This window comes from Microcebus murinus, chromosome 13 (assembly GCF_040939455.1).
Source record: "Microcebus murinus isolate Inina chromosome 13, M.murinus_Inina_mat1.0, whole genome shotgun sequence".
Lineage (NCBI taxonomy): Eukaryota > Metazoa > Chordata > Mammalia > Primates > Cheirogaleidae > Microcebus > Microcebus murinus.
In genome coordinates this window covers 23,011,881-23,024,007 of record NC_134116.1, presented here as the reverse complement: position 1 = coordinate 23,024,007, position 12,127 = coordinate 23,011,881, and the positions used below count along the sequence as shown (strand labels likewise).

General features: G+C 41.2%; 1 protein-coding gene across 1 annotated transcript in view; it reads left to right on the top strand.

The window, feature by feature from the left end:
- Nucleotides 1-3,811: 3,811 nt before the first annotated feature.
- GPC6 (glypican 6) overlaps nt 3,812-12,127 on the top strand; it is a 1,089,202-nt gene continuing 1,080,886 nt past the window's right edge. Inside the window, exon 1 of the mRNA XM_012769753.3 lies at nt 3,812-4,659. Coding sequence (XP_012625207.1) covers nt 4,500-4,659 — 160 coding nt within the window. The 5' untranslated portion in view covers nt 3,812-4,499. The remainder of the gene's footprint in view (nt 4,660-12,127) is intronic.

The window sequence follows — 12,127 nt, the reverse complement described above, 5'->3', positions numbered from 1 at the left end:
ATAGCACAAAGTTGTTATTTTATTCAGAAATATATTAATAGCCATTTGTTTTACTTATTTAATAGTGAGACCTTTTTATTTTGTAAAACATGACATAAATATCCTTTGTATTTATATTAAAATTATGACATACATTTGAAAACATTTTTCTCATACTAAAAACGGACTCACTTTTACTATAGAAAACATGAAAAATGCAGATAAGAGACGAAAGATTTAAAAACCAACCAACCAAGTAAAATCATATTGAATTTCAGTCTCTTTTTATGTCTTGTTTCTCATTCTTCCCTGAAGTCTTAGAAGCATCTTTTGGAAAGCATTCCTGATTACTTACCCTGTACCCCCTCCATATATAGTTACCACACTGTAATCAGCTATACCTGGCATTTTCATATTCTTTCCACTCATTTTACGTGCAATTTCATATGGCCTGGCATCCATAACATTACTAAAATGTTTCTCTTGAAATTTCCAGTAAGCTTCTTTATCATTATCCAAGTACCATTTTTTTCTACCTTTCCTGTTCTTGGTGTCCACTGCAATTTGCTTTATGTTTGAAAATCTCCTAACTTGGATTCCAAAATGCTACCTAATTTTTGTTCTCTTCTTACATTTATAACTTATTTTTTGTTTCTCACATTCAATTTCTCTTACTCTCCCTTGAATTTGGTGTGTAGATTGATATCACCTTCACATGTAAACAGCAGAAGGACCAACTAACACTTGTGGAAACTACAGGATATTTATTATTTAACACGAAATTCAAAGGTTGACAGTCCCACAGCTGGTTTAGGGACTGAAACAGGAAATCAGGGATTTAGGTTCCTTCCTTCCTTGTGTTCTGTCATTGTCTGTGTTAGCAATGTCTTGTTTCCTACTCACTTGATGGCCATCTAGTACTCGAAGGCAGGAGGCTGAGACAAAAAGTCCCTTCTGCTCCTTTAATCAGGGAAAAAGTTGTTGCTCAGAAATTTCCTTAAGTCACATTGGCCAGAAGGTGTCTTCCATCCACCCCTACACCATTTAATAGTGAAGGGGAAAGGGAAGAGAGAAGGGGCGATGGCTGTGGGGTAGGTAACTGACAGAGGCTACTCTCCTTGCCTGTCAACCACGGCTGCTCTTCAAGACAGCCTTTTTCTCTCTATAACCTAAAGTCTCTGATGTTCCATTCACCTTATGCCCAAAAGTCGTGAAAACCAGCGGTAATGGGAAAGTGCTGAATAAATAGGAGTCGTATTGTCTTAATAAATCTACTATATGTTCCCAATAAGATGATCTTAAAATAAGTTTTTAGTAGTCCTTCTTGTGTATTGAACCAAGCACAAAACCCCATGCTAATCCTTTCTTCAGAATTTATCTTCTTCTTCTTTCCATTTCCACCCTCCCATTGTAAGTCTCAATCACCTCTTACCTTTACCATGGTAGAGTCTCCTGCTAACCTTTCTCTTCTGTTTGCTGCTTCTTTCACGATGCTCATCAATATTCGAACTTTTTTCCTGCTACACATAATATAACCACTGTAGCTGGGATTCAAGCTCTTCAGCTAACATTTCTACCCAAACCAAACGTGTGCTCTTCAATATAAGCTCACTTCTTTTTAGTCAGGCCTCTTCTATGAACATCTATAATATTCCATAGGCATTCCAATACCTCATCTGGGTTCCTGCTGTCACCATTAGCTGGAATGTTTGACTTTGTCTCTTACACCACTGCAAACAGTGCTACATTACCCAACAGGTGGAACAAGCAGAGGTGGAGAGCACCAGCAATGCATGTTACCTAATTCTTTGGTCTGACTAGAAGTCACAAACCTTCTCTAAACTGTTTGATTCTCCTGATGGGATTAAACTAATCCATTTATGCTTAAATTAGTAATTCTTTCTCTATACTACCCTTACCACAAATCCTAAGATCATTTTATAAGGGTAGGGACTGTAAACAATAGCCTAGTGTTACATAACTGCATTGAATGCTCATTAGACACTTAACCAGTTGATCTCCAAATAAGATAAAACCATATATACTATGCTTTTACCCATTCTTCCTATACCTCAATTTTTTAAATCAAATTATGTGCTATATACTGCTAAGTCAGGATAAGTGACAGTAAGTCCCAGCATGAGGTAGTGGGATAGGGGAAGTGTGTATTTACCCCTTTCCCCTGGTGTATAGAATGCCTGTTTCCTGGCTATGATAGAAACACAAGTTTGAAGGAGGTCATGTCAAATATCACAGAAGTAATGCCTTGGCTACAGCAATTCCTGATACTACCAACCTCATTCTTTGTCCTCAAAGATACTGGAATATGTTTTGTTATCTTGATTTCAGACTTTGAGGAAAATAAGTTCAGTGATTTAAGGTCTGCCAATTAGCACAAATATCACCAAGGCAAAAATTGTGCTAAAATTTTAAGAGAAAAGAAGATCATGTGAGTTGTAGTTTCAGAAAGAAAGGTTTAGGTATGGAGTTTTTGTTGTTTGTTTTGTTCTGTTTTGTTTTTACCTATGGAGTTGAAGAAGAAAAAGTCACCCTGTAAATAAGACAACCTCATTTTTAAAGCATTTCCAAAGGTTAATTGAGGTTGGATCTTAAACTAGAGAGTCTTTCTGTGGGTTAGGAGAGGAGGAATTTATTAAGGAGAGGAGGAATTTATTAAGGAGAGGAAGAAGATGTAGCTAATGTGTTGTGATGATGATGATGATGACAAATAGAATGATTTACATTTCATGAGTCATTCTTTTCAGGAAATTATCTTCATGTGTACTTCCATAGGTGAACTCCACAAAACTGGGCATTACCCTGCAATAATTTCTGAATAATGTGCTGATTTAACATACATATAGCTACATAAGTGAGTAAGCATTATTATTATTATTAGTATTTTGGCTTAGTTTTAACTAAACTACCTTGGTAGTTGCGGGACCTCTAAGTTTCAACACATCCTTCTGCCTAGCTGACTTTAGAGAGTGTGCTATTAGCATAAGAAAGTCAATGGACATTAGGCAAACCTGCATTTTCACTTTTATCCCATTTCACAGAACAAGAGTGTAAATGGGGACAGGAAGAAGAAAATGAATTGATTTTCCACTTGAGAATTTGGCTAACTTGGAAGAAAACATTGGGTTTAGTATGTGAAAGAATTTGGTGAGTGGGAAAGAAGACGCCACCCCCTCGCTGCCTGTACCTTCCTTTATGCACACCTGACCTTTGCTCACTTCCTTTCTCAACGCTTGTCTTCTGGTTCTTATTAGCTTTCCTGTTCCTCCACACGCTGGAAACCTAAGCCTCATGATTTCTGATCCAAGGCCATGCAATATTTGAAATAAAAAAGGGGGAAATTGTTCAGTCCAGAACCAAACATTTAAAAAATAAAGGACTACAGAACTCTGATGTGTTCACCAACTACCTGCCTTTAGAAAACAAAACCAAACAGAAAACAGACAAGTAGTTAGAGCGGTGACTGTGCTCTGCCATCCAGGGACTCCCATGCATGTTTATTTCTACCCCGGCTTTGCGTTTCAGGAGGTCAGGAAACACACATGAAGAGCAACAATTGGAACTGCGTCGTCCTTTACCGCCACAAAAATGCAGTTTAATAACATAACTGGCTCTCTACATGGTTTATTTATGTCATTAAAGGTAGCTTTTCGGATCAGCATTGAAGGATGTGAAGTGAATGAGAAAATAGGAGCCTTTCCTCCTCCCCCCGCTTCTTTCTACCGAGTAGAAGGAGATCCAGTCCAGGTTTTGCCTTTGACTCTGCCTCTGAATTTCGGCTGTGCAATGTGTAGCACGTTTCTCTCTCCCCCCTCCTTTCTCCTTCCCTCTCGCCTCCAGTGTCTGTCTCCAGGATTTCTCTCTTCCTATTTCAGGAGGACTCTCACAGGCTCCCTCAGCCTGTGTGAAGCTGAGGTTTCCCCTGGATCCCGTATAGCCCCAACACATACCTCCACGCACACACGTCCCCGAGAACCTCGCGCTCACACCAACACACACACACACACACACACACACGCGCGCGCGCGCGCACACACACTCGCTCTCGCCTGTCCATCTCCCTCCCTCCCGCCCGGGAGAGCCGGCGCGCCTTCCCACCTTCGCCGCTCACTCCGGCGCGCCGGGCTCGCCGCGCTCCAGGATCCTGCGGCTCGGACCTCGGATTGCAGCTCTCAACACCCATGGTGGTTTTTTAAAACATTTCTTTTCCTTCTCCTCATTCTGGTTTTCGTCGCACCTTTTTCGAGCTGGAGGACTAGCGGAGCAAGGCAGCTGCTTTCCCAGCCAGCCCTGGTTGGCTTGCCACCCTCCATCTGGCTTATAAAAGTTTGCTGAGCGCAGTCCAGAGGGCTGCGCTGCTCGTCCCCTCGGCTGGCGGAAGGGGGTGACGCTGGGCAGCGGCAAGGAGCGCGCCGCTGCCTCTGGCGGGCTTTCGGCTTGAGGGGCAAGGTGAAGAGCGCACCGGCCCTGGGGTTTACAGAGCTGGATTTGCATGTTGCACCATGCCTTCTTGGATCGGGGCTGTGATTCTTCCCCTCTCGGGGCTGCTGCTGTCCCTCCCGGCCGGGGCGGATGTGAAGGCTCGGAGCTGCGGCGAGGTCCGCCAGGCGTACGGTGCCAAGGGATTCAGCCTGGCGGACATCCCCTACCAGGAGATCGCAGGTAAGCGCGGGCGCGCGGCCGGAGCAGCCTGCAGCCCTCGGCTGCCGCGCGTCCCCCCGGCCGCCCGGCGCCCCCTGCCTTCCCCCTGTTGCTGAGTTGGTGCTCACTTTCTGCTGGGGCTCTACGGGACGCCGCGTCTCCGCGCCGGGCGGCGGGATGCTCCAACGGCTTCCCCAGCGGGGGAAGGTGTGCGCCTCCGCTGCCTCATTGTGTGCACACGCGGGAGCACCCTGCTCCCCTCCCTCTCTCCCTCCGCTCTCGCGCCCTTCTGCCCCCTCAGTCGGTGGCTCGGGCCAGGCGGGCCGGGAAGCCCGGGACTCTCGGGGGTGGCCGCAGGGAGCCGGCGGATACCCGAGCGGGGACGCCCACCCCACGCCTCCGGTTCGGGCAAACTTGGAAGAACTGCGACCGCAGTTTGCCCGGCGCCACAGTCTGAGCGGCGCCTTCTCCACTCCCGCCCTCGCGCCGGCAGGGGCGGTGGAGAGACGCGGAGGGCTGCCCCAGTCCCTCTCGCCACTCTCCCCGTCCGCAGGGGAGGCAGAGCGTCCGCGCCGGGGGGCGGGCGACGCTGTGGGGACCCCGGACTGGGACCGGGTCTACGGGACGCCGGCATTTCAGAGCTGGTTGAGGGGAGTTCACGGGCTGCTTGTTTCGAATTTGGGGCGGGCTTTCCTGTGACGGTTCCTCTGTGCTTCCCCAATTGCCGTTGGTCACTCTTGGTTCGGGGGACACCCCGCCACCCGGCGCGGCGCCGGGGCCGGAGCGCGGCCTCGTCCGCCGGCTCTCGGAAGCTGAGGGAACTTAAGCGTGTGGCTCAGTTGAGGGGACTCGGCGCGGGGGTCTGGGAGCCCCGTTGTCCCCGGCTTGCCCGGGCACTAGCGTTCCTCCGCCGAGGGCTCGAGAGCCCTCACCCTCCCTCTCGGCGCCAGCTTGTGTGTGTAGCACTTGGTCTCCACAACTTGCGCGGCAGTCTGGGTGCGGGTTTTCCGGCTCTTAGCTCCAACCGAATCCGAGCTTCTCCGGGGCTCTGTGAATGAAACGTGTCAGGGAGAGATAATCCTTCGGCTGCGAGAGAACGGACTGAGAGAGGCCAAGGGAGGCCAGGAGATGCTGCGAGGGCGCGCGGGCTGCTCAAACCGGGAGGCTGAAGTCCGTAGTGACCTCAGACCGTCTAGTCAAAACGCCCAATTTCCCTCATCCTCTCTCTGCTTTTTTTGCCAGAGAAACGGGTCGAGGGATGAAGAGCATTTTGCAGACATATCTTAAAACATCACAGTTTTTGTGGAATGTCTCTTTCATTAATTATGGGTGATCACCAAACTCTAGAATTGAGGGGTTTTTAACGCACACGGAAATCAACACATTTATAAAAATTTGGGCATTGCCAAAAAAATAAAAATAATTAAAAAAAAAAAAGGCTCACATATCACTCAAACAGCGCAGCGCATTATGTAGAGGGAGTCTTTTGCAGTTCAGACCCAGACATAACGCGGAACCTGTGGTGAATTACAAGCCTACTTTTCTATCCCTGTCACTTCTTCCCTCTTTTCCAGAACTCCTTAATTTGTTAATCAATGAATAGAGAGCAACTGCTGCCACAGCTCCTTAAGTTTCTTAACTCTCCTTTGTCTACTGTTATTTCATTCGTTTTAATTAATTGATAAGGATCAGCTTTGCTTTTTCTTTCCCTCCCCAAATCTCAGGGAATTCAACTTTTAAAAGGTTTATAGTATGGATCACTTCTTCTAGGAACTTTTTTCTCCTTTAATCTGGGCTTTTTCTAACTGTATCTCTTAAACACACAGATATTTCCCAACACGATTTTAGATAAGATATCTAAAAGAAGAAAATAGTTAAGTATTTTTAAATTGCTTTGGTATCCTCTAGTGGATAATGGGACTCTCAGGGGACTAAAGTTCATCCTTAGCACGATGCAAATCTCCTTAATATCAAAGTGAAGATTTGCAGTCTTAAATCATTTCTGTAGTCATTATTTACTTTGTTGAGAACATTCCCATAAATTCTTTAGTGGATTTTTAACTACAGAGGTCTTGTTTTTTGTCTCCTCCCCCACCCTTTTACATTTACAGTATTTGCTTATTAGCTATGAATTTCTAAAATGTATGCACTTTTAACTCTCCTACTTTCCAGGACTAAGGGCAGACTGTTGACTTTGCCTTAAGCCTGACATCCTTTGATGTTGGTGGACTTAATCAAGATACAGGTCACCAGGGGGTCAGGGACACATTTGATAGGAAAATAATGAATTAAAAGAAAATTGTGCTTTTAAGGATATACTTCCCCCCCACCCCACCCCAAAGTAAACTTTACTTAATGCTACCTATTGCTATTAGAATAATCACTTAGGAAATATGTCCTGTTATTAAATTAACTCTTTCTCTCCTGCCTAGTTCTTGATACTGTTTACATTTAATTATCTAGTACAGGTAAGAGTTTCTATGGTGGTTATCTTTTCTTTAAACTTCTTTTCATCCTTTGTCTTGTTTGGACACCTAATGGTTTGCTTGAGAAATGGCATGTGTCATTGGTCTGCCAGGGAACATGAAGTTAAAAGATTTGCTCTTCAGACTTCAGGTTCATGAGAACTGTTTCTAATTGAAAAATATTTGCGGGTAGTTTGCCTAGTAAAATAACTGAGAAGTGATACTGACATTATGTTTCATCATGACATTATTAAACTTTTACTCAGAACTCACGGTTGTAAAATAGTGTTGCCCTTTTCTATTCTAAGATAGAGGAGAGTTCTTCAAACTCAACAGATGAGGGACTGTGATAGGTAATATATAAAGTTATACTCTCAGAGAGTTTTGGGGAAGGAGGAAGCCTTCAAGGGCCAGTTTTCACCATTAATCTTCACTCCGCCCTGATTTTAAACCATCGCAAGCAGATCAGATAGACTCTATCTATCCTTGTTTGAAAAACTTCCAAAGGAGTAGATTCTTGAGCCCTTCTCAGCAATCCATTCTAATATTTAGTAATTCTTGTGGTATAGAAAGGTTTTCAGATATCCAGACAAAAGCCTTCACAAGGTGCTTGCTTGTTTTTCTCTGTTCTATCTCTGGGAAGAGGTTGAGCAGTGTATCATCAGGTTCTTTGTTAGGAAAGTTATTCTGATTAAAGATCAGTATGAAACATTCGAGTCTTTCATCATGGATCAGTAAATATTACGTCATTTTGAAATCCTACTCACCTTGAAGGTCTAAACTTCCAAAGAAACTCCACAACTGAAAATAGCACCTGCTTAAAAGTCTGGGAAATTCAGAGAATGTTGTTTCAGGCTTTCTCTGCCATTATTTTATGCCTTGAGCCTTTCTGGGATCATTAATTACAATACTTTGGGTAGTTAATAGTGACCTATTGGCCGATGTGATCATGTTTTCATTACTTATCTAATGTAACTTAACACTCTGGTATATAGAAATTATTATGTGCCCATAACCTATATAAAAACATTACCTTACTGAATCCTCTAATAACTTAGTAGATACTAATATTATCCCCATATTATATTTGAAAAGACTGAACAACAGAGACTTTAATTAACTTGCCAAAGGGTTACCCAACTAGTATGTGATGAGGCTGAAATTCAAACACAAGCATTCTCACTCCGCAGTCCATAGACCTAACCTGGCCCACTACTTACAGTATTAAGCATTCAGCATATTTTGAATAAATGTATGCAAAATCTATTCTTTTTCCATCATATATAGCCTGGTACTGTTAATCACCATATGCATATATGTATTCTTCCCACTTGTTCATAAAATAACAAAAATAGAATACTTTTCTATTTTCTTTCAACATCTATAGTTTCTGAAAATCACTTTGAGTTTGGAGGAGTTGGGCAGCTACCACCACTAAATTGTCATGTGTTTATGCATTTTCATGATCATTTTATTGCAAAGATGCAGTTATATAAAACATAGAAACTAAAATATATGTGATTTCTTTCAATACCTTTCTCAGGTATTTTGAGAGTAGGGTTACAGCTGGTTATGAAGACAGTATTAAACTCTTTCCCATGTCTTTGATATCAATTTATCAAATATTTATCTTGAAATCTATAGTACCAAAAGAAAATTCCTTTATGTTCCACTGATGTTCTAGCAGTACTTTTAGTCTTTCTTTATTGGCTTCAAGTTTCAAATTATATAATGCCTTATTTCCCCTGACCTTTGTCCCACAAGCCTTTCGTTTTTGGAAGCCTGTCCTCTGTATACTTTTCCAGCAAACCAACTTATTTAACACATTTGCCATTAACACAAATCTTTTTTTTCAGTTTGCATGTAGCTATCTCATTAACATAAATGGAAAACCAGTGTTTGGTAACTCTTATTCTTTTATTCTAACTCTAGGCTATATTAAATATCCTAGTTTTGGATAAATTGTTGTAATTTCTGTTTATCTGCCTGCTTCAAAGATTTCTGATTTCTTTGTCCTCTGTTTAATAGGCTGATTTCTTTAACATTTTTCTTAAAGAACAGAATAGTGTAAGGTATAAATGAGTTAGCTGAACTTCAATTTTTTTTTTTTTTTTTATGATTTGGCAAGTCACCAGATTTGTAAAAGAATCACATTAATTCCAGGTATCAAAGCAATCTAAAATTTGGGCTATTAGAAGTGCCACTTGTTAAAACTCTTGATTTGGGAATTAATTTTAGAGTGATCCTTGCAAACAGAATTATGTTAGCTGATTTAATTAGAGGATAATATGTCATCATTGGGAACAAGAGTTCATTTGAGTTGACTGATACACTTTTTTACATAAAACACATCTTTTAACTGAAGCTTTGCGTCTTAATAGCTTGTGAGTAGAAATGTAGGCCACTATCAAAATTGATTTAAAATATACAGTATTACATTCTTTAAAATATTATGGTATACAAACTGTACCATAATTCATGTAAGAAAGTAGTAGTATTTTTTAAAATTATGGATGAAATTTATGAATACTTATAAAATACAATTATTAAGTACTTTTAAACTAAAATGACCTACTTTCAATTGCTGGATTAGTATAGAAATGAGTTTAGAGTAAAAATTGTAGCAAAATAATTATTTTAAAAATGATTTTAACCTTTTGATCTTAACCTATATCATATTCAAACCCACAAAAGTAATATAAAGTCTGATTTTTCCCTCTAAATTCATATCTCTCAAAAGACTTCTAGCAAAGCCAGTAAGGTGATTTAGAGTTATCGTGCCAGTATAAACAACTATTTAATATTCTTTAAACCTTGGTGTTTGTATCCCTTTACAGACCAAATTTTGCTATGTTAAATTCTTTAGCTGGTACATAATTTGACTTTAAATATTTTCATAGATTTCTCCAGCATTATTTCATTTTCATGATACTATTTGAAAGTTATTGACTCCCTGGGATAATATATTTGTTAATAAAAGTTTTCATAGTGGTAAGTCTTGGGTAAAGATTTTTAAATTCTAATAATCCTGGATGAAAATATGCAAGAGTTTTTTAATCATCTTGGATGAGAAATATTTTCAAACTAATGTGCCAGTTAGTAACAAAGAAAAATAGAAGTTTGATTCTATATTTTTACATTATCCAAGTTATTATTTTAATAACCTAGTCTCCCTTTTCTTTAGGCATTTTTTTCATTCATGCAGTAAACATTTATTGTATGCCTACTATGTGTAAGTTACTGTGCAGGTGCTAGGTATAAAGTCCCAAAGGACTTTATATATATATATATATATATATATATATATATATATATATATATATATATATAATCCCAGCAGGAAAGCAGACATTAAGGGCACAGTTCATAATTAATTAATTATGGCTGAGATAAATGCACAGCACTAAGGGCACCTGGTACTGTGAAAGTATTTTATAGAAGCAATTGATCTAATCATAGGGTCTTGCATATGCTTCCTTGAGGAAGAATAATGGGATCTGAAGCATGAGTATCCTTCAGTAGGAAGGAGGAGAGTGGAAGGTGCACATATTTCCTGTAGGATGAGAACACCCTGAAAACAGGAGTGTTCCAGTCCCTGGAGGAATGGCCAGTGAATGGGGAGTGGCTTGTGAGAGAAACTAGAGAAGCAGAGCCTAAGGGCCAGGTTAATGACTTACATAACCATCCAGAGATAGCCCCTGCATCTTGGCCCTGTGTTGTTGACTTTTTCGTAGCAGGCCTGGACTTTTAACTTAAAAGCTCACCAGTACTAAACTCAAGATTTTACTCATCCAGTTATTTCAAATACAGACAGAGAGGCGGGTCTGTAACCATCTAGAGGCTGCCTGTTTTGTGCACCCCTGCAAAAGTGCATCTGTTCTGCTAGCCCTGAGTAAGACAAACCCTGGGGCAATCAGACTTCAAGCTGCAGCCACCCTCAGCAGTTCTCTAACCAGAGGCTCTCCACCATGTTGCTGAGTGACATTGCCTAGGTGCATAATGCCCTTCTCCCATTGCCATCTCCCCTGGGCGTTCCTTTCACCTCCTGCTCTTTTGGGTGGTGGACCCTTTGTTAGCTGTGCTAAGCCTCATGCCCTGAGGGACTTTTCTTCACTAGCAACCTAAGTGTCTTCCAAATAAAGCTAGCTGAGTGCTACTGCCACCTGGAGGTCATGCCTTTTTCCTTGATCAGCCCTGAAATAACTGGAACTCACAACAAGGACTTTGGCCTTTAGCCTGAGAGCAGTGAGGAGCTGTTGAAGAAGTGTTTTCATCAGGACTGGATGTGGTTTTGAAATGTTACTTTGGTTGTTCCGTGGAGAAGGGATCCAGAGTAGCAAAAGCAGATACAGGGAGAGGAGGAGATGCTAGCTTGGATGAGAGTGGTGAAAGGGAAAGAAAGATTTTTAGAAATACTTAGAAGGTGACATGGATACCACCAAAAGGACCACTAATCAATCAGAAATATTTATTTAGCATGTACTATGTGACTGACAATGAATAGGGATTGGTGTGTGTGTATGTATGGGAGACAGACAGAGAGAATAGGAGAGGAGAGATGAAGTGTTGCAAAAATGTTAATTGAATTACCAAGGTAATGTAAATACTTTGTTATAGTTTATGTGTGCTTTTTAGTGGAGACAAACCTCAATATCATTAAACCAGCTGAGAACTGTTAAGAATATCTGTATGGCTGAGAAAAAGGATTGCTCAAATGGGGTCAAATGAATTGTTAACTCTCAGAGAGTGTAGAGTTATCAAAACACATGTAATCAGCTATGCCCATTATAAAGTTTAAGTCACAGTTCTTTGTGTTATGGCAGTGTAAAAAAAAAAAAAGAAAAAACTTAAAGGTTTTCACCACAATGGAGAAATAGTTAAATGATGCCATCAGTGGCTTAAGAACCAAATATCATCATTGATTTTAATGACAGGAATGAGAGAATACAACTGAATGGAAGTGTAAAATTAACTGGAGGCCTGAAGGATGGGTAGCATTTGACAAAGGACAGTGAAAGAAGGCA